The sequence below is a fragment of the Leptonychotes weddellii genome, unplaced genomic scaffold (assembly GCF_054177405.1).
Source record: "Leptonychotes weddellii isolate Sample4059 unplaced genomic scaffold, ASM5417740v2 HiC_scaffold_157, whole genome shotgun sequence".
Taxonomy (NCBI): domain Eukaryota; kingdom Metazoa; phylum Chordata; class Mammalia; order Carnivora; family Phocidae; genus Leptonychotes; species Leptonychotes weddellii.
In genome coordinates, this window is record NW_027738935.1 from 103,044 (window position 1) to 129,103 (window position 26,060).

Consider the following 26,060-nt stretch of genomic DNA (forward strand, 5'->3'; position numbering starts at 1 on the left):
AGCTAGAGACGTCTTGGGCCAGAAAGCAAGGAAGCTATAAAAGACTAACAGGGCTTTGTTAAAGGGTCACAGGAGTCAACTTTAGGGGGTTCTCACTAACCTAAGATGGGGCACTTTGAGAATTGGAAAGAATCATGACTGAAAGGATTAAGACATTCAAGGATATAAACACTCTACCCAAAATTCCTCTCTCTCCAGATCTTTATTGGTCAGCATTGGAGGTTGATGGGGTCCTCGCTCATTACTTTGAAAACTGATAAATCAAGAGAAGGAGTCAAGCATTTATTTTGCCTTTCCCGTACAAACAGTTTTTCAGAGTAAACAAATTATTGATGAGGAAAACTTATTTATAGGAGAATTCCAGTTAATACAAAAGGAATGATGGGATTAGATAATCGTTGTAATCTTAAAGAAATCATCTGTCAGTGGTTCTCAAACTTTAACATGCATCAGAACTCTCTGAAGAGCTTGTTAAAACACAGATTGCTGCTCCCTCCCCAGATTTTCTGATTCATTGGATCTGGGGTGGGGCCCAAGAATTGGAATTTTTAACAAGTTCCCCAGTAATGCCAAAGCTCTAAGTCTGGGGAGCCTGCTTTCAGAACTATTGATCTGGGCAAATGATCATCAAAAGATGCTGAAACTGTTAGATGAACTATCGGTGGGGAACTTTATAATCAGGCTGACATCACCTGAATCTATTGCCCAGTTTTTTACTAGACCCCAGTTCTCTAGAACCATGATACAGGAAGTATGAGCTCAAGAACAGCTATATTATATTGGCTTCACCTTGAGCCAGTGCAGAAATATAACATCTCAGTCCCTGATCCAGCTTACTGAATCAGAATCTGTGTTTTAACCAGATCCTCAGGTGATTTGTATGCATATTGATATTTGAAAAGCACTGCTCTAGTAAACAAGTCTGTGTCAAAGCTTTTGTGCTGCATGCACTTCACTGGGGCGTATAATCCCAAGGCAGCAGGAATGTGGGCGGGGGGTGGTGGAACCAAGAGAAGGGAATAAGTAAAGGAAGAAGTGAAAGCAAATATAATGTGAGGTGCACTGAGCTGACCACAAATGCACAAAATATAGCCAGGCTGCTTGGTGATGCAAAATGTCTCTGGAGAGGCTATAAGGCACCACAGTGCCTCAGAACATTCAGTTGTGGAGAGGAAGCATAAGAAATGTTATCTGCAGCCAGAGCCTCTTTTGGTCTATTCAGGTTGAGTTTGAGTGTCGGAGCTCCTCTTCCTGCTGCTGCAATAGGCGTAGTGGAAGCCCTGCTAAAATGCGGCCTTCACTCCTAGAGAGTCTGAGACAACCAGTGGTGTTAGGAGATGAGGTGGCCAGGTCTCTTCATTGAATAACTGAGGCCTGGAAGCAGGAAAGGTAAGGTGAATCTGAGGAGGCACACACATAATGAGTCCAGGACAGTCTCAGCATCACTAAGAGTAGAACGAGGAGACAGCACGTATCTCCTGGTGGGTAGTAATGGGAACTCCGTGACACTTAACCTTCTATGCAGGTTGAAATAAAAAACAACCTGATTTTAGTCAAGCTTTTAGATGAGTGGTTCTCAAATTTGGCTGCATGCTAGAATGACATGGGGAGCTTTTAAAAACCTGGGTATCCAAGGATTGGGTATTAAATGAAATAAGTTGCAGCACAAGTGTAGAATGGAGGACCTCTTGGTGATAGTTGTTTATGTGAGAAGAGGACAAAAAATGGGTCAGTAACTACAAGCTGAGGCTAAACTACCATTATTATGTGATTGCAGAAACACGAGTGTCATCTTCAGATGAATTAATAATGTAAATATAGTATCCAGTTTAAGGGGGATGTACTGCTCAGTTCTCAGTGCTTGTTATTTAATAATTCAAATGGCTGTGGACTTCTACATGTGCCCACATACACATTTCTGTTTGTGTGTTCCTTAGCACTGGGAGATGTACTCCTAGTAGCCATCTCCAGTTGAGAGATAGAGTACTTAAGAGTTTTGTGGGTTTTTTTTTAAGATTTTATTTATTTATTTGACAGAGAGAGACACAACGAGAGAGGGAACACAAGCAGGGGGAGTGGGAGAGGGAGAAGCAGGCTTCTCGCTGAGCAGGGAGCCCGATGCGGGGCTTGATCCCGGGACCCAGGGATCATGACCTGAGCCGAAGGCAGACGCTTAATGACTGAGCCACCCAGGCGCCCCAAAGTTTTGATCACTGGATAGAATATTGCCAAGAAGTCTGATTTCCTAGGTCTGTTTTTATAGAGAATCTGACGTCCACACTTACTTAGTGTGAAGATCCTCTTATTGTTGTTACACTTCCTGTCTCTATACATCAGAAATTGATGGAAGATCTTTGTCCTTCAAATCCAGGGGCACTTCTTGGCGACTTGAGGATATTCTATCCAGTTATGTTGTTATGCAGGTGATCTGGAGAATTCCTCACAAAGTCTCCATATTGAAATCCTTCAGCCCTCTCAAGGTTAGGCCTGACAGTTAGTGACTTCCACGTTCACTTACATTTTTGAGTTTTCATACAAACTGGTTATTCACCCAAAAGAGCTCCGTTTTCTTCTTAAGATTGATCTGTTGATCAATTTCCACCTTACTTTACAGTGGTTGTTGGCACTGCATTGTAAGAGATAAGGCATTTGGTAGACTAAAGCATTTTGGAATTACTTCTTAAATTTATGTAAGTTCATAATCATTAAATTAGTAGTAAGTGTAAATTTTTAATCACAGTTTTTTGAAAAGTATTAATGCTTATTAAACTTTCTTGTCATTTTCAGGGAATCTGGGAAAAATTGCAAAGTCTATACCTTTAGTAAGGATGGCACCTTGTTTGCCTGGGGCAACGGAGAAAAGTTAGTGTTTCTTTATATAACATATTTTATGTGTGTATCATCGGTATAAAACATAAGTGGCATTATTTGAATTACATGTGTTTGGGTGTCGTTAATAAAGTCCATCTTTTAATGTCATGATGTACTTAGGTATTATCTCCGACGCAACTCCCATAGAACTCTAAAGTTATTAGCTTCTATTTATGTGCCATGACTTGACTTACCTTGTTTCTTAGGATTAAAAAGTAATATATGAAAAGGGGCAATTAATTTAATGCTGGAGAAGCTGAGAAGTTTTAAATAGTGCTCTAGTTAGTGGTTAGGGTTTCTTAAGTTCTGTACTAACACTTAGAGAGTAATTCTCTTTGCTTGCTTACCTTAGACTTAGATACGTATATCTTTGCTATTAAATTAGTAACAACTGTCTACAATTATTTCTATGAGTTTATTATATATGAAAGTATGTCATTTTAGTATTTTATAAATTATTCAAAAGTATATTAGTATAGTCTGTATTATATAAAATAATCAGATTACAAAATTGGTTTTGCAAAAGAAAAAGTTCTGATTAAATACTCATAATTTTGCTAAGAAAATCACTCTTAATTTTTCCATAGTCACTACAACATTTCAGTTCAAAGAACCAGGAAAATGCCTAAATATTTGTTGCTTGATTTAAAGTTATTTTTGTTGTTGTTAACCAGATGTAATACCTTAGGGTTTTTGTTTTTTCTTTTTTAGATTTTTTAAAAAGATTTTATTTATTTATTTATTTGAGAGAGACAGCAAGAGAGGGAACACAAGCAGGGGGAGTGGGAGAGGGGTAAGCAGGCTTTCTGCTGAGCAGAGAGCCCGATGTGGGCCTCGATCCCAGGACCCTGGGATCATGACCTGAGCCGAAGGCAGATGCTTAACCGACTAAGCTACCCAGGTGTCCCTACCTTAGGTTTTTTAAAAAGGAGAAAATGTATGCATTTGTATGAAAAGTACATTTTAAATGTTGTTTCTTACATAGTGGTGATGGATTCTGAAGTCAGATTGGATTAAACACATGATTTTTAAAAATTAATGCTAAAAAGATTGTGTTGAATTAGATGATTCACTTTTATTTATTTATTTATTTTTAAGATTTTATTTATTTATTTGACAGAGAGAGACACAGCAAGAGAGGGAACACAAGCAGGGAGAGTGGAACAGGGAGAAGCAGGCTTCCTGCTGAGCAGGGAGTCCGATGCGGGGCTCGATCCCAGGACCCTGGGATCATGACCTGAGCCGAAGGCTGACGCTTAACTGACTGAGCCACACAGGCACCCCTCACTTTTTTTTTAGATGATTCACTTTTTATGACTATGAGTAGCTGGCAGAATTAGTTATTGTAATTAAAAATGTTAATCACTTCATTATTTTTTTAAGTTATTGAATCCAGCCAGTACACCACTACTCATAAATTATTAAGAATATAATCATATTGGGGGTGCCTGGGTGGGTCAGTCAGTTGAGCATTTGGCTCTTGATTTTGGCTCAAGTCATCTCAGGGTCCTGGGATCAAGCCCCGTGTTGGGGTCTGCACGTGACGCAGAGTGTGCTTGTCCCTCTCCCTCTACTCCTCCCTCCCCCGTTCGCTCTCCCTCTCTCAAAGAATGAATGCAGTCTTTAAAAAAAAAAAAAAGAATATAATCATATTGGGCCTTATCCACAATGTTAACAGACAGTCTTAATCTCAGTCTCAAAGAATGTACTCTCAAATTTTCTTATTTTTGGTGTAACCTATTGTCGGTGTTTGAGTTTTATTTTTTAAAATCTATATTTTAGTTTGAGTAATGAGTTAATAGAAATTTACTCTCAACTCTAATGGGACATACCATACTTCCTCTCATTGTCTATTATCTTTTTGAGGTATCCCTTATTCTACTAGCTTAGAGTTGGTTGAATAAGTCTGTTTTCACCTTCACAGTTATTTTATATATTTCATATCCCCATTGGCTTTCTATTGGATTCAACTTTGAACCCTTTTAATATGTGCCCATTTGTTATGTCCATCTTTTTAATAGATATTTTCTATCCCTGGTTCTAGCATTTACTTCCTTAAAGTGCTGTGGCCACAACAACATATAATGTTCCTGGGGCCAAGAGAAACAGATGTAGTGTATTGATTGTGGTCTTTGCTGAGGTCATAGTTAATTAATCAGAAACTATAACTGATTTTTCCTTAAATATCTGGGGTTTTTTAGTATAAATAAATACTCTTTATTAAACTAAGAATAGCTGTTAAAAGCTATCAACAACAACAAAAAAAGTTTCATGTAATTCTAAAATTTGTAGTTTATAGTAACTTGTAAAGAATCCTGTGTATTTGTGTGTGTATGTGTGTGTGTGTGTGTGTGTGTGTGTTTAAACAGTATGCAGTAATCTTTCTGTAATGGAAATCTTTTACCAATTTCTGCTTATCCTAAACCAGTGGCACAAACTTGAGTAGGCCAAAGTAACTTTAAGCAATTTCTAAAGTAAGATGGAGTATCTTTTTTTTTTTTTTTTTAACCCCAAAGAGTACATAAGATAAGTCAAGCCAAACTGGTTTTAAAACTTGACTCTGGTATTTATCAGTGGTATGATCTTGGAGAAATCATCAAATCATTTATTTTTCTAAGCCTCACTTTTACCATTTGTAAAATAGAGATGATAATACCTATCTTGTAAGTCTCTGTGAGGATTAAATGTGAAAACGTTTGTACATAAAGTGGTTAGATCAGAACGTGGTTCACAGAAAGCATCCAAAAAATGGAACTGCTTTTATTATACAATTATTATAATTTTTATCATTATCATATCATAGTAAGTCTTATCTTTTGGAGATTGCTTCTGAGATTTTAAGATTTTGCTGTTCTGAGACAGCAAAAGTCTCCTTGATTTCACGGCTGCTACAACTTCCATTTAGTCAAATTAAAAAATATACTTTTGGTTTAGCACCTCTGTTTTCCCTTGGTTTGATATACCTCAGCTTATCTGTAGGTTAGTTCTGTGTCCACTTAAAGGCCTGTTGTTTTCTTTTCAGCTAAAAATGGAATCATCTATTATATACTTCTGCTAAGTCTGTATTTCCTAATACTAACCTTATATAGGGGCATTTTGGTAAAAGGTACACTTAGTTTTTGTTGTTGTTAAGGTGTTTATTGGATATTTTCTAGAATTAACTGAAAATTGATTTTTATGAAAATGACCACTTTATAGCAATCTGTATTTGAGAAGAGGCATGAATGTTTTGGATAGTGCTGGCTATTTTAAAACAGTATTTCATTGCTGAAGTAATTTCTTTTGAAACCAGAATAAATGTTATCAATGTCACTAACAAGGGATTGCTGCACTCCTTCGACCTCCCAAAGGCAGTTTGCCTTGAGTTTTCACCAAAAAACACTGTCCTGGCAACGTGGCAGCCTTATACTAGTAAGTATTTTCCAATTGTAAAAATATTGACAGGACCAATTCAATTCAGTGGGGAAAAAAAGAGAAGGTTTATAACCTTATACGAAAGTAATTAATCATTAGATAGTAAATAGTGTTTGTATCTTTACTGAGCAGTGAATCTTGTATTGCCCCAATATAATGTACTTTAAGTAATTTCAAATTAGTGAAAAGATTCATCATGGGATAGAGAAAAAGAAAAAGCTCAAGTGAATAATCACTGGATGGAGAAGATCTCAAAAATTAAGGATAATAATGACCCTTAAATGAAAAATGTTTTAAATAATCATTGTCAATCAAAGAGGAAGTATAATAGACACAATATGTAAGAAATGTGTATGATGTGACAAAGAGTAGGGAATGGTGTGCCATTTTTTAACATATATAAAGACAAGATAGTATGTTATATGGCTGTGCTTCATGGATGAATAATAATTTAGAACTGGTATAGGGGCTTTTTAAACATGTTTTAATAATGTGGGCATTGTTGAGTTAAATATATAATAGTCCATTGTTGGGTTATAAACCCTCTAGGTTTATTCTTCCAAGAGACATAGACTTGAATGAATCTTCACTTCCAAGTAAATAAAAGGGAAATTGAGAATCATGAGTAGTATATGTAACTTCGTGTGTTTGTGTGTTTGACTTACACACATGAGATTTCATAATAAGAGAATTTAATCCATTTAACTGCAAACCATGTCAAACTTAGTAAACAAGTGTCTTAAGTATTCTTAAAATCTATAGTAATTAACTCATTTCAGAAATGCTGAACTTTTGCTCAAACAGCTGTCATGTTGTCCATAGCTTTAGGAATGGATGATTAAATACATAATTAAAGCTAAAAGGGAAAGTTGATTTAAAGCAACTCTTTTACTTGATCTTTATAATCTTGTTCAAAGTTGTTCTAAGAATGAATTCTTTTTACTAGTGTTAGGAGACAATTACTGCAAAAAAATTTTGTTTTTATTTTAGCTTCTAAAGATGGCACAGCTGGAATACCCAACCTACAACTTTATGATGTGAAAACGGGTACATGTTTGAAGTCTTTCATCCAGAAAAAAATGCAAAATTGGTAAATAAATGTTTTAAAATACTGATTATTTACAAAATATTTTAAATATCTTCATTGTATAATATTTCTTCTCAGGTATTCGTATAGAAAATAACTTGTCAGACCAAAATCTAGATCTTTAGGGATTTTGTATGTGGGAATGTAATAGAGGAAAAACTTGACCTTACTTTTGTTTAGTATTTGAATGAAAAAGAATATCTTTCTAGTACAAATTCTACTAGGATCTGACTTGACATCAATTTATAAGTATTTTTCCTTAAATAGAATTATCACAAACTTCAACATGTTAACATGTGAGGTTATACCTGTCTAAATTTTGTTCACATTCTTTCTTTTCAACATAGGTGTCCCTCTTGGTCAGAAGATGAAACTATCTGTGCCCGAAATGTTAACAACGAAGTTCACTTCTTTGAAAACAACAATTTTAGTATGAAAATATATATGAAATAAATTTATTATGTACTATAAATGTATATAGTTTTATTGCCTTATATGGTATCATAGGCTCCTCCTAAATACTGTTAATATTTTAATAATTGCTGTTATATTAATTCATTTGAATAACTTTTATAAGTCTAAGTGCTAACTAAAGAAATTCTATAACAAAGATTTTCTTTTAAAATAAGCTTTTATTATCTAATAATTGCTATTAAATTAAGACATTTACATAAAGACATTGTATTAACTCTTTCTGAGTTTAGTTGCTATTGAAATTCTGTGATACAAATTTTTTAAATGTTTTATTATGTAGAATTTGAAACATAAAAGTAGACACCTAGTCCCAATAACCTTCAACCCATTGTCAGTCCTACCTCATCCATACATCTCTCTACCTAACACCTCTCTTACTCTGCTAAAGCAGATCCTAGACATAACATGATTTTTCCTATAAATATCTCAGTATGTATCTTTGAAGATTAGGGCTCTTTAATTTTTTAAAACTTAGCCACAATACCATTATCACAGATTATAAAATATCTGGTCAGTGTTCAAATTCTGATAATTGCAAATGTTACAATTTTTTTTTAAACGTGGGCTCCAAATAAGGTTCCTCACATTGCAAATTGATACATATATCTTTTAAGCTTCTTTTAAGCTATAGGTTCCCTTTCCATCTCTTCCACACTGTGTGGGAACAACACAGACCTACACTTGAATTCCTATCCGGTCACTTACTAGCTGGGTGACCTTGGTGAGTAATGGGACTGCACATCTAACTCTCACTGATTGATTTTTATCAGTGGGAGTGCCCCCCCTTGAGATTTATTATTAAAGAAACAAGGTTATTTTTCATATATCTTCTCATAGTTAAATTTTGCTACTGTATCCTGTCCTATAGTTTAACATGTTCATCTGTCCCCTAAATAGCTACTTGGATCTAGAACTGCTAGGCTTCAGATTCTTCTTTTTTGGGGAGATGAGGGCAAGTCTACCTCATAAGTGGTGCTCAATTCTTTCATCAAGAAGCACATAACATCTTATGGTCTTTAATTTCGTAGGATTAGCTGACATTAATGTTCATTGCCTAGGTCCATTATTTCATGAGTGGTTACAAATTGGTGATTTTCCAAGTCTCCCCACCTCCCCTATCTCTTATAAGCTATATTACTTCTATAGAGAAATTCCCCCACCTACTACTTGGTTACCTAGTGGTACCATTTATATAGGAAAGAGCACTGTTCTCTTAAAATCAGTCAGTGGGAGTTAGATGTGCAGTCTCGTTACTTACCAAGGTCTCCCCGTTTGTAAGTGACTGGGTAGGAATTCAAGTGTAGGTCTGTGTTGTCCCTACTCCACCTTGTCTCCACCATGCTGCCTTACCTACATGAGACTACAATGAGTAGTATCCATGTATAGTTACATTAATCTTTTATAATGCATTCAGAATTGATCATGTTCCTATTAGCTTCTCTCTTCCATCTAACACTATTTCCTTTTTTTTTAGACACAATTGCAAATAAATTGCATTTGCAAAAAATTAATGATTTTGTGTTATCACCTGGACCCCAACCTTACAAGGTAATTTCTGTGTTTTTGTTCATGTGGAATGTTATTAGATTAAACCTTTTCCTGGTTCTTAGTGACTGTAAAAGCATGTCCATCTTAGTTTATATGCCTCAAAAAACGAAGTGATGATTTATATGTGTGTATTTCAGGTGGCTGTCTATGTTCCAGGAAGTAAGGGTGCACCTTCATTTGTTAGATTGTATCAGTACCCCAATTTTGATGGACCTCATGCAGCTTTAGCTAATAAAAGTTTCTTTAAAGCTGATAAGGTTACAATGCTATGGAATAAAAAAGGTATGATGATTATATTTTATCTCATTTATCAAGTATTGAGACATACTCCTGTATGTTTAGAAAAAAAGAGTATCAATGCTTATTTAATGAAAATGTGCTCTGTTACATTTTTTAATTTTTTTTTCTTGTCACCATTAGGTTAATTTGTGTTTTAAATCTTAACTAAAGTTTTTACTGTTACAGCTACTGCTGTGTTAGTAATAGCTAGCACAGATGTCGACAAGACAGGAGCATCCTACTATGGAGAACAAACACTGCACTACATTGCAGCAAATGGAGAAAGTGCTGTTGTGCAATTGCGTGAGTATCCCAGTCATCTTCTTGTGATAAAACAATAGAGCACTATGCCATAAAGAGAATCTAATCCAAATTCTTGATCACGTGATAAAACTCAAATATTTTAATAGCCTTTAAGGCGAAATTTCTCTTAGTTAATAAACTTACTGTCATCCCCACACATAGATTATTTTGACAAAATCCAGTTAATTTAGTTCTGGGGAACTTGATAAGTGAAATAATTTCATTGTAGCAACTCTTTGGGGACTTACTTATTATGACAGTAAGTTGGTCTAGTGGGTTTAGCATTGTCTTCAGAACTGAGGAATGTTACCATTTCATCTTTTGTTTTGATGATATAAATTGCTGTAGAATAATACAGTTCTAAAATTCTGGCAACTTCTTGATTTTTCATTTTGAACTGAATATGTAAAAGTAAGATAAACTTCATTATAAAAAAACTATGTATTCCCTTTGAAGTCAGAAAGGAAACAAGGATGACTCCTCTTTCTACTATAATTTAACATTCTGAAAGACCTAGTCAGTGTAACTGATCAAAAGAATAAATACACAATTTTGAAAGGAGAAAACAGAATCATATCTGTGCATGTACATGAAGTCACAGTATAAACAGCCACTTAAAAAACATAATGGAAGGAAAGATCCCATATAGACTAACATAAAGGCAAGAAATAAATAGGACTAATGGGAAGAAAACTTCAAAACTTCTAAGGGACAGAGTGTGACCTTTATTTTTATTTTTATTTTTTTTAAGATTTTATTTATTTGACAGAGAGAGCACAAGCAGAAGGAGAGAGAGGGAGAAGCAGGCTCCCTGTTGAGCAAGGAGCCTGATGTGGGACTCGATCCCAGGACCCTGGGATCATGACCCGGGCTGAAGGCAGCTGCTTAACCGACTGAGCCACCCAGGCGTCCCGAGTGTGACCTTTATTAAGAAGAGTTTTATAGGGGCGCCTGAGTGGCTCAGTTGATTAAGCGTCTGCCTTCAGGTCAGGTCATGATCCCAGGGTCCTGGGATCGAGTCCCACATCGGGCTCCCTGCTCAGCGGGGAGTCTGCTTCTCCCTCTGCTTGTACTCTCTCTCTATCAAATAAATAAGTAAAATCTTAAAAAAAAAAAAGACTTTTATGAAGATGTCATTTCTCTCCAAATTAACCTAAAAATTAAAATGCCGTTAGGTGTTTTTTTTTGAACTAGATAAACTGATTCTAAAGTTGATTTTTTTTTTCCTTTTTTCCTAATCTTTTCTCTTTAATTTATTTGAGAGAGAGAGAGAATGAGCAAGCATGAGCAGGGGGAGGGGCAGAGGGAGAGGGACAAGCAGATGCCCCGCTGAGCGGGGAGTCCAGCACAGGGCTCAATCCCAGGACCCTGACATCATGACGTGACCTAAAGTCAGATGCTTAACTGACTGAGCCACTCAGGCACCCCAACCTTTTTTTCTAATCTTAAAAGTGAAAAAAAGATTTTCTAACAAGGCGGAATAATAAAGGAAAAGTGAATATATAAAATATAGATTTCTAGGGGCACCTGGGTGGCTCAGTCAGTTAAGCCTCTGCGTTTGGCTCAGGTCATGATCCCAGGGTCCTGGGATCAAGTCCTGCATCGGGCTCCCTGCTCAGTGAGGAGTCTGCTTCTCCCTTTCCTCCTGCTTGTGCGCACTTGCTCGCTCTCTCTCTTTCTCAAATAAATAAATAAATAAATATTCTTAAAAAAATATATATAGATTTCTACATTGGTGGGAAGAAAAGCCCATAAATTAAGCAAGACAAACAAAAAATTGGGGAATAAATTTTTTAGATGGACAAGGGATGAATATGAGAAAGGTGAATTTTGTTAATCTATTAAGTAAATAAGTAAAAGACCAATAACTGGAGAGAAAAATAAGCGTGGGACAGTAAAAGTCTGCAGAAACAGAAACAAGATTATGTATAAATATATTAAAAGGTGCTTAGTTTATAATAAAAGAAATAGGAAGACAAGTGAACAGTTTTTCTCTTAGTAGCTTGGCACAGATAAGGCGTGAGGGAGAGTGAGGGGAAAATATGTACTCTCAAGAACTGCTGATGGGGCGCCTAGGTGGCTCAGTCAGAGGAGCATGTGACTCTTGATCTTGGGTTGTGAGTTCAAACCCCACGTTGGGGGTAGAGATTGCTTTAAAAAAAAAAAAGAATCTTAAAAAAAAATACCTTTTGACAGTATAAAATGGTACAACTTCTCTGAGGGGCATTATGGCCTTATCGAGTAAATGTACACACCTTTGAGCAGCCAGGTTCACTCCTACAGATGTGTCTGTGTACACTCACCGTTGAGAATATACAGGAATACAGTACCAGTGGAAGAGTGAGGCAGATCTTAATGTGCTTATGTGGAAAAATCTCCAAGATAGGGTACTAAATGAAACAGCAAAGAACTTTAGTGTGAGTGTGTATGTGTGTTTAAGAGAGATGCTTAATTTAAACAAAAATACTCTGAAAGCATATACAAGGAATATAATAGAGGGTTGCCTTTTTGTAGAGGGTCTTAATTAGTGGCATATCATTTTGTTCCTGTGTGCCTACATTACCTCTTCTAATGAAAACTAGTTTATTAATAGGACTAATAATGTATGTTTCTATGAGCCTACAGTGCCAAAATGTTTAAAAGAAATTAAGATAAAGCATTTATCTCCATAGTATATCATATAAAAATATTTTAATTGTAATGTATCTTCTAATTTTTGGATTTTTTTTTTTTTTTTTACTGTTTGACATGTTTATGAGTATTATACGCTTATAACTTGGCTACTATTGTATTCATGTAATGATTTATTGCTAATTTGGGTTTTATATTCTTCTAGCAAAAAATGGTCCCATTTATGATGTCGTTTGGAATTCTAGTTCTACTGAGTTTTGTGCTGTTTATGGTTTTATGCCTGCCAAAGCGACAATTTTCAACTTGAAATGTGATCCTGTGTTTGACTTTGGAACTGGTCCTCGTAATGCAGCCTACTATAGCCCACATGGACATATATTAGTACTAGCTGGATTTGGAAATCTGAGGGGACAAATGGAAGTGTGGGATGTTAAAAACTACAAACTTATTTCTAAACCAGTGGCCTCTGATTCTACCTATTTTGCTTGGTGCCCTGACGGTGAGCATATTTTAACAGCCACGTGTGCTCCCAGGTTACGTGTTAATAATGGGTACAAGATTTGGCATTATACTGGCTCTGTCTTACACAAGTATGATGTGCCGTCAAATGGAGAATTATGGCAGGTTTCTTGGCAGCCATTTTTAGATGGAATATTTCCAGTAAAAACAATAACTTACCAAGCGGTTCCAAGTGATGTACCCAGTGAAGAACCTAAAGTTGCAACAGCTTATAGACCCCCAGCTTTAAGAAATAAGCCAATCACCAATTCCAAACTGGTAAGTAAAGTTTTACTACTTTGGTGGGAAAAGACTTCAGTGTATGGAGTTCTCTAGACCTTTTTCTCATGCATGTTCTTGCGTTACTTAGCACCTGATTAGAATATAAACTCTAGAGTGGAAACCATGGAGGACCTACTGCTGAAGATGGTGAACACCTAACATTGTCAAATTGACAAAGTAGTCAATTTAAAACAGTTTACGTTTTACATCTGTGGGGAAGAGAACAGAGTATGACATACTGGCTTTATAGAGATCATGGACTCAAATTCAGATGCCTGTCAGGCTAGGCTGGTCATGCAAGGCTTTGGTGCCTGGGAGAGAATGGTGAAAGGGAGAGACCATGCCCTCTTTAAAGGCCATAGCAACTGCACAGCAGCAGCCGATTGTTTCCATAGGAGATTTAGGCCCAGTTTGCCAAAATGTTTGATTTTCCAAGACAAAACAAGTCTGGATGCTTATGTAAAATTTCTCAATTTTTGAAACACTGTTGGTCAAACAAAACATACTTGTTTTCCTTAGGCTGTCAGTTCCCATCGGTATCGTAAAGTTAGGACCAGAGCATTGGTCAGATTCTCATCTGCTTTAAAATGTTAGCATTTTGGAGCTCAGGGGAAGCATTTATTAATGACCTGAGTCTCTGGGATGATGTTAAGGAATAAAGTTGCTCTGTAAGAATGAACAACAATATTACTGGTATTATAAAGGTGGCCATACAATAGGTGTAAACTGGAACCAAGAAAACAGGGATATATAGTCACTTAAATATTAGGCACTCAGGGAAGTAGATACTTTTTCAGAGGATAAATATTCCTATGCCTCCCTCATGCCACTCCTAACCTTCTCAAAAACAAAAACAAAAGAATAACCCTTCTTCCTCCACAAAATCTAGCAGCGGTCTATAACTTCTTAACTTCACTGAAATGTTCTGTTTAAACATTTTTGTTGTATTATTTACTAAAAGCATATAAAAGTTATGAACAAATTAAGCCCCATTTATGATATTTGGCATTTAGGTTAAAATTTGTCTTCTCTCTATATTAAAGTTTTCCTTACCTAAGATAAAAACAGAAGAAACCTCAACATATCCTGCTTTCTAAATATCTATATGGTAGCACAAGAGGAATAAATTCTGAATCAGTATATATTTTTATTCTCTGATTCATAAAACTAATTTGTCTTGATAGGGAGAGAAAGAGAAATATACTTTGAAAATAGTGATAAAACTTGGTAAGAAAGTCTTAAAGCCAACATTGTTTTAAGATTTAAGATTTCCACTAAATTTTTGTTTTTGTATGTGACATGGTGATTATGTGATCCTATCAAATCATTTTAGTTGAAGGAACCACATGCCCAGTGAGAAATTTTTGTGTCAAATTCCAGAAATGAGCTAAATGGCAAAAAATACTGTCAAGAAATTACCCGAAACAAAGACATTCTAGTAAATAACTTCACAAAGGAGGAGGGTTAATTAGTAAAAGGGAAAAAAAAAAAGATGGGATTCTCTCTCAAGAAAAAACTTACTTTTTTTATAAATAAAAATTCACATATGAATTACACTGAGGTATTTCTTGGCTTTCCAAAAAAACCCCTTCACTTTTATAATGTATTCATCAAAACAGACCCATAATAATTGATATAAATGAAAAAACAAATGAAATTATGTACAGTGGGCACAGTACTAAAGCCAAAAAAGCTCATGATCCCTAGTAGCCGTGTGGATTTTTTGTGTGTGTCTGAAATGAAAGTCTGTCAGTGACTGCATCATGTTCATAGTGTAGAAGACCTTATAATGCGTCCTTCTTTACTTCATTTTTAATTGCTTTGTCATTTTTTTGAGGTTCTTATGACTAGAAACTTCTCACCCAAAGCAAGGTACTGTAGGAGAGCCCGCTATGGAAAGAATTTTGATGTATAAAACAAATGTTCAGCAAGTACTGCTGTGTCTTAACTAACGTATGCAGTGTGGATAACAAAGAAGTAAAAGAGACTTGCCATCAAATTGTCTGTTCTACAAGTGTGGGTTCTCAAATATTCAGTTACTGCAGGTAGAGCATGTACACACACAGAACTTTGATGACCTGAAGTAGTTGATGCAGCTAAGATAGTCACAGTATGGTTTCTTATTTCTTCCTCTGTATCTTCAGTGTTTGAGCCCTGCCCATTTCCTCATAGCACTTATAAGTACCACGTGGATCTGAGATCTAGTACTTAAGAAGCTTCATGGAGATCTGGTTCTTTTGATGTGCTGAGTATGATAGAGTCTAAGAGACAGTTAACACTGAGATAGCAGCAGTTTGGAGGGAAATCAGTAAGTAAACGTGAACCTGTTAAGAAGCTGTATAGTTCCATCACACATGCTCCCTGTTGCCTCAAGCAACTGTGGAGATGACTTAAACCTGTGTATGTGTATTTTTTTTATTGAAATATAACTGATATGTAAAATTGCAAGATATTTAAAGTGTACATCATGGTGTTTTGATATAGGTTTACATTATGAGAGGATTCCTCCCATCTAGTTAGTTAATGAATCTATCACCTCGCTTTTTTTTTTTTTTTTTTTTGGTGGTGAAAATATTTGAGTTCTCAGCAAATTTCAGTTATACGATAGTGTTATCCACCATAGTCACCATGTTTTATACCAGCTCCTCCTTGATCCTATCCTTAATTCACCCTTTCTGGTGTGGAATATAGTTGATGGGTGGTTATATAAATATCTCATGATGGAAATGATTATCTGTTTTTTTTATTATAGTCTGAAGTTTTTTGTGGGCCTCTTCATTATGTTAATCCTGGATTTACAAATATGCAGTTACCACTTCCTATTTGGTATTTTTTCTCCTGGTCTGTTTTAGTTTTTAATTTGCTTTTATTTTTAAGCTTCTAATCTCTGATTTTGCATGTAAAGACCTAGAAGTAATTCTTTGTGCAAAGAAAGCAAATGAGGCAATTGGGTTTCTGTTGGCAGTAGTCAGATCCCAAAAGATCCCGGAAGAAGCTGTTGTTAGTATCTAATTTCATATGAAGCATGTGTCAGTAATAGTACTAAGAAAAGTTCCATTGTTTAACAAAGCTATACAGTATTTTGCCAGCACTTGTATAACTGAAAGACATCATATATCAACTAATAGGAAGATACTCATTAAATCCATCCTTGACAGTTGGAGTGTGTCTACTACTGATACGAGTTTTGAAATATTCTTTACCAGTGATCTGAAATTTAATAAAATGTTTATCCCACACCAACAAAATTGTATAATTTGTGATACATGTTTTTAAAAGCATGGATTCCATTTCACAATCGTTTGTTTCACATTTTCCACAGCATGAGGAGGAACCACCTCAGAATATGAAACCACAAGCAGGAAATGATAAGCCATTATCAAAAACAGCCCTTAAAAATCAAAGGAAGCATGAGGCTAAGAAAGCTGCAAAACAGGTATTTGGGACACTAATCTTTTCGAAACAAAATAAGCAAAATTGGTTAAATTAGCTTAATTTAAGCCTCAAAGTTTAAAGATTATAGTCCTAAAGATTTGACTATTATGGGTTTTTTGGTTTTTTGTTTTTTTTTTAAGATTTATTTATTTAGGGGCACCTGGGTGGCTCAGATGGTTAAGCCCTCGGCTCAGGTGATGATCCCAGTGTCCTGGGATCTGGCTCAGTGGGGAGTCTGCTTCTCCCACTCCCTCTGCCTCTCCCCCTGCTCATGGTCTCTCTCTCTGTATCTTTCAGTCTCAAATAAATAAATAAAATCCTTAAAAAAATTTTTTTTGAAAAAAAGATTTATTTATTTGAAAGAGAATGCATGCACGTGCACACGAGTAGGGGCAAGGGCAGAGGGAGAGGGGGAGAGAGAATCCTCAAGCAGACTCCTATGCTGAGCACAGAGCCTGACAATGCGGACAACATGGAGCTTAATCCCAGGACCCTGAGATCATGCTCTGAGCCCAAATCAGGAGTCGGCAGGCTGCTTAACCAGCTGAACTGCCCAGGCACCCCAACACTTGACTACTGTGTTATAAAATGTAGTTGGAGTTAGACTTAAATAGCCAGAATGCCTTTTCTTTTGTGTTTGCCTATGAATTTCTGAGTAGTTCTGTTTGTATAATGAGGAAGTGAGGAAAGTGGATCTGGCCTTAAAACCTTAAACCCTAATGGGATTGTGTAGTGTGTTACTTGTTATAGACCCTTCTGTTGAAGCCAGTGTGAAGTGGTATGGTTTGCTCTCTGAAAGCGTATGTTTGTTAAGAGAGATCAGAAATTGCATGACCATAAAGCCATTTTGTTACTCAGTATAACATTACTATAGGAAATTGTTCAACTGGGAGTCTAAACACCAGAAGTACCCAAAACAATGGAATTGTTCTAAAATAATTTTTTATGTGATTTTATAGTTGAAAAACCATACCAGTGTAATAACTGATAAATTATGATTGTGTATGGCTTATGGTGATAGTGCAATCAGCTAGGCTAGGAGTATCTGGTTAGTGAAATCATCATGACCACATTTTTAAGATTCAGATAATGCAGACTTGCTAGTAATGGTTGAATTTTGACAATTCTAGATTGTTTATGTGTTTTGGTAGGCAATTACTATTTTAAGGCATAGAATTGCATTATGCAACCATAGTCTGCTGAAATCTGAGCTTTAAAAAAAAATCAGTGTGCTCTTTTGTAGTTAATATATTTCATCTCCAGAAATATCTTTTTTTTTTTAAGATTTTATTTATCTATTTGACAAACACAGCGAGAGAGGGAACACAAGCAGGGGGAGAGGGAGAAGCAGGCTTCCCGCAGAGAAGGGAGCCCGATGCGGGACTTGATCCCAGGACCCTGGGATCATGACCTGAGCGGACAGCAGACGCTTAACGACTGAGCCACCCAGGAGCCCCTCCAGAAATATCTTTAAATAGGTCAGGTTTAGATCTTTCTTTTTTTTTTTTTTTTTTAAAGATTTTATTTATTTGACAGAGAGAGACACAGTGAGAGGGAACACAAGCAGGGGGAGTGGGAGAGGGAGAAGCAGGCCTCCCGCGGAGCAGGGAGCCCGATGCGGGGCTCGATCCCAGGACCCCGGGATCACGACCTGAGCCGAAGGCAGACGCTTAACGACTGAGCCACCCAGGCGCCCGGTCAGGTTTAGATCATTCTAAGCATAATGATCTATTCCATGGGGCGCCTGGGTGGCTCAGTTGGTTAAGCGACTGCCTTCGGCTCAGGTCATGATCCTGGAGTCCCGGGATCGAGTCCCGCATCGGGCTTCCTGCTCGGCGGGGAGTCTGCTTCTCCCTCTGACCCTCCTCTCTCTCATGCTCTCTGTCTCTCACTCTCTCTCTCTCAAATAAATAAATAAAATCTTTAAAAAAAAAAAAAATGATCTATTCCATGTATTTGACTTGTATAAAAGCAGGAATTGTCCTTTCATCATGTGAGTAGAGATCTCTTACTGGCCCTGAATATTACAAGTTAGTAGTATCCTTTTAAGTACTGGTAGATAAGATTTCTTCTTTTTTTTTTCCTAGCTAATATTTTCAGGCATAATTGACAAAAATTGTTAAGTGTACAACGTGATAAGTTGTTATAGGTAAACATTATGAAAAGATGCCCACAGTTGAGTTAATTAACACATCCATCACTTTACACATTTACTTTTTGAGAGGTGAGGACACTGAAGTTCTACTCTTTAGCAAACTTCAGTTATACAGTACAGTATTATCAGCTGTGGTCACCATGTTACATATTAGGTCCTCAGACTTTATTCATCTTATAACTGGAAGTTTGTACCCTTTTACCAGTCTGTCCCCATTCCCCCCACTCCATAGCCCCTGGCAACCACCATTCTAATCTTTGTTTCTAAGAGTTTGACTTTATTTTGAATAGATTCCACATATAAGTGATACCATCCAGTGTTTTCTTTCACAGTCTGGCTTATTTCACTTAGCATAATCCCTCCAGGTTCATTCATGTTGTTGCAAATGGTAAGATTTCCCTTTTTTTTTTTCCTCAAATATTTATTATTTATTTGAGAGAGAGAGAGAGAGAGAGTGCACTCGAGAGAATACGAGCAGGGGGAGTAGCAGAGGGAGAGGGAGAAGCAGGCTCCCCACTGAGCAAGGAGCCCAATGTGGGGCTCGATCCCAGGACCCAGGATCATGACCTGAGCTAAAGGTAGACGCTTAATCAACTTAAGAATCCTATTTTTATAAATGATGTTTCTTCCTCTTTATTAGAAAATTATTTATTTATTTTAGAAGATTTTTTAAAAGTTTTTATTTGAATTCCAGTTAGTTAACATACAGTGTAATATTAGTTTCAGGTGTACAGTACAGTGATTCAACACTTCCTTACAACACCCAGTGCTCATCACAGCAAGTGCACACCTTAACCCCCATCACCTATTTAACCCATCCCCCGCCCCCCACCTCCCCTCTGGTAACCATCAGTTTGTTCTCTATAGTTAAGAGTCTGTTTCTTGGTTTGCCTCTCTCTCTCTCTTTTTCCCTTTGCTTGTTTGTTTTGTTTCTTAAATTCCACATCTGAGTGAAATCATATGGTATTTGTCTCTCTCTGACTTATCTTGCTTAGCATAATACTCTCTGGCTCCTTCCATGTCATTGCAAATGGCAAGATTCATTCTTTTTTATGGCTAATAATTCCATTGTATGTATATACCACATCTTCTTTATCCATTCATCAGTCGATGGACACAATCTATTTCCATAATTTGGCTCTTGTAGATAATGGTGCTATAAGCATTGGGGTGTATGTATCCCTTTGTATTAGTATTTTTGTATTCTTGGGTAAATACCTAGTAGTGTGATTGCTGGATCGTAGGGAAGTTCTATTTTTAACTTTTTGAGGAACCTCCATACTGTTTTCCAGAGTGGCTACACTAGTGTACACTCCCACCAATAATGCAAGAGTGTTCCCCTTTATCCACATCCTCACCAACACCTGTTGTTTCTTGTGTTGTTGATTTTAGCCATTCTGACAGGTGTGAGGTGATACCTCATTGTGGTTTTGATTTGTTTCCCTGATGATGAGTGATGTTGAGCATCTTTTCACATGTCTGTTGACCATCTGTGTGTTTTTGGAAAAATGTCTATTGAGATGACTGGTTGGAGTTAGTTATGGTCGTGTGATAGAACAAAGGAAAATGGTCCATGACAAGATCCACTTTCTCAGCCCTCTGAGTTAAGTAATCAAAGATGAAGGAGTCAGAGGTATATAATCTAAACAAGTACTTTTATAAAATGGTGATGACTTTATAAGCTTACGAACTTTACCAAAAGGAATTTAAACTAAGAATTTAATCTTACCATATATGCATCATTTTCAGAGAATGACCAGAATTTAAGTATAATAAGACATTTTAACTTACTCTTGGTTATTTAAAATACGGTAGAAAGTTAAATTTCATATTTCACTTAACTTTAATAGATTTTCAAATGTAGTGACATTAACCTTCTTTCCTAGAAGAAAATTTTCTCAGCTGTTTGCAAACTAAATTTTTAAAATTCTTACTTGATATCAAAAGTGAATTTTGATAGGCAAAGTATCTCTCTTCTCCTTTTACCCACTCTTCTCCTTTAGTTTTCTATTATGAAAATACCGAACTACATATTAGAACTTGTAGGCTTCTTTTTTTTTTTTTTTTAAGTTGTTTCATACTAGTTTATTTAGGGGTTCCATTTTCACTCCTCAATAGATTTCTCATATGCTTCTTCACTCATTAATTCATCCAGCTCTGAAGGATTACTGAGTGCTATCTTGATCAGCCAACCATCTTCATAACAAGATTTGTTGACAAGTCCTGGATTTTCTGCAAGAGCTTCATTAATTTCAGTTACTAATCCTGATAGAGGAGAATAGAGTTCACTAGCAGCTTTCACACGTTCCAAAGCCCCGAACTCATCTTGTTTGTTCAGTTTTGTCCCAACTTCACACGGACTACAGTAAACAACATCTCCCAAAGCTTCCTGTGCAAAATTACTGATTCCCACTGTTCCAATACCATTTTCTGTTGTTATTCATTCATGTTTGTGAATTTACGCACGGAGAGCACAGCAGAGCCCGTGCGCAGTGTCTGGACGGCGCCCGCCCTCAGCGCCCAGAGCCGCGGCAGGCAGCGCGCGGTGGGCGCGGAGGCGACGCGCAGACTGCAGGCCACAGCCCGCATGCTCCGCACCACTCGCAGCACCATGTTCACAGAGGTGTGGGGGTCGCAGTGCAAGCGGCTCGGGCACCCCAGCCGGCAGGGGCGGGGCAGGGGCGGGGCCACAACTTCCAGGCTTCTTAAGAGTAGAATCTAAACAGTTTCTTTCTGACTACTTTGTTAAGTGCTTTGCTCAGTAATGCGTTTTTACATAGAAGGTTAGAAATTAATATTTGTTGAATTGGAATGTACAAAAAGTACAACTAACATGACTTTAAAAAGAAAAAGTGACTCCAATTCTATACTCTCCAAAAACTCTCAGGCAGACATTCCTAGATATGAAGATATAGAAGTGATACTGTGTTTCGTGTCCCCCTGGGATGCTTTGGTATTCAGAGCATTTTACCCAGAACTCTGAGTAAGTTTTGGCCTTGGGGCTTTATGTATTCCGCTGGGAACTCTATAAGGAAGAAATAGAAGTCCTATCTTAGGGCCAATAAAGCCTTATATAACTTTTTTCCCCCCCTCTTGTCAAAATGTATGTCTTGTCATAATTACAAAAGGAGAGTAGTTCTTTGACTACTTCATTTATTTAGCATGTGCAGTAAAGCAGGTCTTATGCTGGGGGCACAAACAGAACAATGAACAAAGAAACCTCTGGTATAGTCTAATGGGGGATAGTACAATACACTGTTACAGTAGGAATACATACCACGTATTGTGCAACTAATCCAGTCTTTTGGGTTGGGAGAGAATTTTCCAAAAGGCCTAAAGGATAAATAGGGTCAGCCAGGTAACCTGAAGTTGTTCTAGCACACACAAAGGCCAGGAAACAAGTATATGGCACCTAAGGGGAAATTGAAGTGGTTCAGAATCAGAGGTCTGATCACACTAAGAGCAACCTCCCTTTGAGTTTTCCTTGGCAGAGCTGCACTGATCTGATTATAAATAAATCTCTGTAGGACTTAATCCGGTAACATTATCCATTACATGTACTTGATCATACATACTTATTAGAGTTTTGGAGGACATCGTGAAAGTGAAACTTCAGACACCTTAAATTAGAAGAGCCCCCTCTCACATTTATAAACCATTCATATAGTGGCACATCCCAAAATATCTGAAAATTTGGAATGCTTGTTGGCTGATACCGAAACCTCCTGGTTTTTTCTGCTAAAGTCATTTCATTTCTTTTCATTTGTCCTTTTATTACTAATATAGTATTATTTTTTATTTTATTATTCTACTTTAACTCTAAATTTTAGATCTAGCAAAGTGTTCCCTATGACGATGACATAGTAAAAACCTTTTGGGTGTCTCCTTATACTCTGATTTTCTTTTTTTTTTTAAGTTGTATCTTTCTGTTATGGGACAATGTGGCTACTTCATGAGACCTTCAATTCAGATCATTTATATAAAATGTAGTATAAAAGATAAAATCGCATTTTGGTTTCTGCATTTTATATACCAGGGCTATGTTGATTGAAATACTTTAGTGTTTTCATTTTAGAAAATTGAATTTTTGAAAATATTTCCTGCAGGAAGCAAGAAATGAGAAGAGTACAGATTTGGCACCTACTCCTGCCCCACAGAGCACACCACGAAATACTATCTCGCAGTCAACCTCTGGAGACCCTGAAATAGACAAAAAAATCAAGAACCTAAAGAAGGTGAGACACTTAAATAAAAGCCAGATGTGCTTATTGAAAGAAATCCATGAGAAATGTATAAAGATGGCATCTAAGAAGTTTGTGTCAGTTCTGATTATCGCTTTCTCACTATGAAATACTATAATTTGGGAATGGCACTGATTTTAGTTCTATTCCCAGATGTCTAATGGCTGTTATTAGTCTTTATTATTGATTTTTGGAGTAATAAGAAATGTACCTTTGTACAGAAATATGCTGAACACTTTTATACTCAGTATTTCATCAGACATTTGTGAGATAGGTAGGAACAGATATTTACCCCAGTTTTGAAGATGAAGAAACAGAAAAAGAAATTTATTAATTTGTCGTATTGCAACCAGTTTGTGATAATGGCCCTGGGGTAAAACCAGGTTTCTAGAGTCTTCCCAGGCTGCATGACAAAGTATCTCTTAAAGCCAAAGACATTGTCTGGATACAATGAAGTGCTGGAATAAGTGGTAAAGTTGGTGATATATTTACATACTTATACATGTACATGTATACCATTACTTGAAAGCTTGAAAATTTTTTTGCCAAATCCCATTTTCTTAATGTACTTAATTTTACATCTAAGTTAAAAAACAAAAAATTTTACCTTGGCATTTTAATAGACTAGCCTTGACCCAAAGGTAAGATAACTGATTCTCCTTATTCATTTTTCCCATTCATGTGATTGAGTTGTTACTAAGAAAATTTGCATTCTGAAATACTGAAATTACTTATTCTTCCTTCTCTTGACTCATTATATTTGATGTTCGCAGAAACTGAAAGCAATCGAACAACTGAAAGAACAAGCAGCAGCTGGAAAACAGCTCGAAAAAAATCAGGTCATTTTTACATGTTTCATTTGTGCATGTAGTCACTACCACTCTTCCCCCTTTTTATTATAAACAATTTTTTAATCAAGTGGGAGAGCGTATAAATTTAAAAACTTATTTTGAAAACATGCCATATATTTGGTAAAATGTTTTTACACTTAAACAGAAAGGATAGGGGAAGATAAGATGTAGATCATGGTGAATGAGAGAATCGCTATTTCCGAGAGGCATACTGAAGCCATTGCTGTTAAAAATAAAGGCAACTTATTAAAATAAACATAAGATTCTCTTCCTTCCTATATTTCAGGTTGCACTGCCCTGTTTGCTCCTTTCTCTCCTTCTGAGGGAAGCCCAATTGTAGAATGGGAAATTTCTTGGACCCTCAGTGTTGCAATAAGACAGCATCTGTCCTTTGCCCCCTTGATTCATACCAAGAAACAAATTAGAGCTTGTTTCTTTGTATTTTTAAATCTGTATTTTCCAGTAGATCTGTTAAAGTGTAAATACTCTTTTTATAAATTTTTTATCCTTTGCTGTTTTGGCTGTAGATCCAATAATTATTTTATTTCATTTCCTATTTAATAACTTTGTTGTTTTAAACTTACTTCTAGTTGGAGAAAATTCAAAAAGAGAAAGCCCTTCTCCAGGAGCTGGAAGATTTGGAATTGGGTATTTAAAGATTCACAGAGAGCAAGTTGTTACCAGAAATCAGTGCAAACACATTTTCTGTTAAACCCATTGGTGGACATGAAATATCCATGTGCCCACATTTAATTTTCATCTATAATTTTAACCATTTATCCAAGATTCTGCATATGTGTGAAGTTACTTAATAATGTCTGTTAAATTGATTTTTACATCCTGCATCCTATACCATGTCAACACATGATAAAGAAAAGAAACACATGAACTTTTTAGTAAGTTTGACAGATTGAAAGACAGTGTCATTGGTTTTTTTATTAGGAGACAGTATTTACCATACATGTGAATAAAAACATTTAAATTTAATCATTGTTCGCTTTGTTATAAGTTCCTAAGTTAACATGTCCTTTATTAATTAATCAGACAAGCTTGGGAAATTTTTCCTTTGAATATATAATATGGCTTTTTTTTATCCTAAAGAATTATTATATTGTCCAAATTTTAAAGAAAAGCCTTAAAAATCTGAATGTACTAAATTGATTATATTTTTTGTAGTATTTGAAATAGTTTTTCTGCTTAGTTCTAAAGTAAATATACTTTAAAAATAGAAAATAGTAAAACATTTTATTTTGATATTTCAAATAATCTAGTGATTTAAGGATGAAGTAAATATTTTCGAAACATGAACTATGATTATTTTGCTATAGTTGAGTCTCGATTATTTTGATTGTTTATTCATATGATGAAAAAAAGATGTAATGATAATGCAAGACACTCACCTATGAAAACTAATTTATATATAGTTTTAGAGTCTGTTACAATTTTTTTTTTTATCAGGTTTACATTTAAAGTCACTTTAAAAGTTTGATTAATTTAAGTAATCTCTACACCCAGCTTGGGGCTTGAAATCACAACCCTGAGATCAAGAGTCACACGCTCTCCTGACTGAGCCAACCAGGCACCCTAACATTTGAAACTGCTTTTATTTCATTTGCATTAATACAGGTTTTCATTTTTCAGAGGTAATCTTTAAATTGATAGGTAAAAGAATACAGAAACAGCTTGAGAGATAAAAATAGATAACTGAGTTTACTGACATCCCAGAGCTTCTACTAAGATTTGGTAATTCATTACAGTTGAGTGGTGTTTTGACACAGAGGGATAGTCCAAAATGGCGGAGGAATAGGAGACCTTAGTTTCGTCTGGTCCCAGGAATTCAGCTACATAGCTATCAAATCATTCTTAATACCTGCGAACACAACCAGAGATCTAAAGGAATAGCTGCAACTCTACAAATAGAAAAGTGACCACTTTCTACAAGGTAGAAGGTGCAGAGAAGTGAATCTGAGGCAATAAATGGGAAGATAAAC

The 26,060-nt window shown here is 36.1% G+C and overlaps 1 protein-coding gene and 1 pseudogene across 2 annotated transcripts in view; one reads left to right on the plus strand and one right to left on the minus strand.

Annotated features, from left to right (window-relative positions):
- Nucleotides 1-25,056, plus strand: part of LOC102731663 (eukaryotic translation initiation factor 2A) — a 36,145-nt gene extending 11,089 nt beyond the window's left edge. Inside the window, exons 3-14 of one of the 2 annotated variants that reach the window (XM_081809939.1) lie at nt 2,788-2,862; nt 6,164-6,282; nt 7,276-7,375; nt 7,720-7,802; nt 9,321-9,394; nt 9,532-9,676; nt 9,860-9,976; nt 12,813-13,384; nt 16,710-16,823; nt 23,084-23,212; nt 23,992-24,057; nt 24,660-25,056. In XM_081809939.1, the coding sequence (XP_081666065.1) occupies nt 2,788-2,862; nt 6,164-6,282; nt 7,276-7,375; nt 7,720-7,802; nt 9,321-9,394; nt 9,532-9,676; nt 9,860-9,976; nt 12,813-13,384; nt 16,710-16,823; nt 23,084-23,212; nt 23,992-24,057; nt 24,660-24,725 (1,660 nt within the window). In that variant the 3' untranslated portion in view covers nt 24,726-25,056. The remainder of the gene's footprint in view (nt 1-2,787; nt 2,863-6,163; nt 6,283-7,275; nt 7,376-7,719; nt 7,803-9,320; nt 9,395-9,531; nt 9,677-9,859; nt 9,977-12,812; nt 13,385-16,709; nt 16,824-23,083; nt 23,213-23,991; nt 24,058-24,659) is intronic. The other variant, XM_081809941.1, reaches the window with a different exon arrangement.
- Nucleotides 21,038-23,082, minus strand: LOC145718439 (glycine cleavage system H protein, mitochondrial pseudogene; annotated as a pseudogene).
- Nucleotides 25,057-26,060: the final 1,004 nt, after the last annotated feature.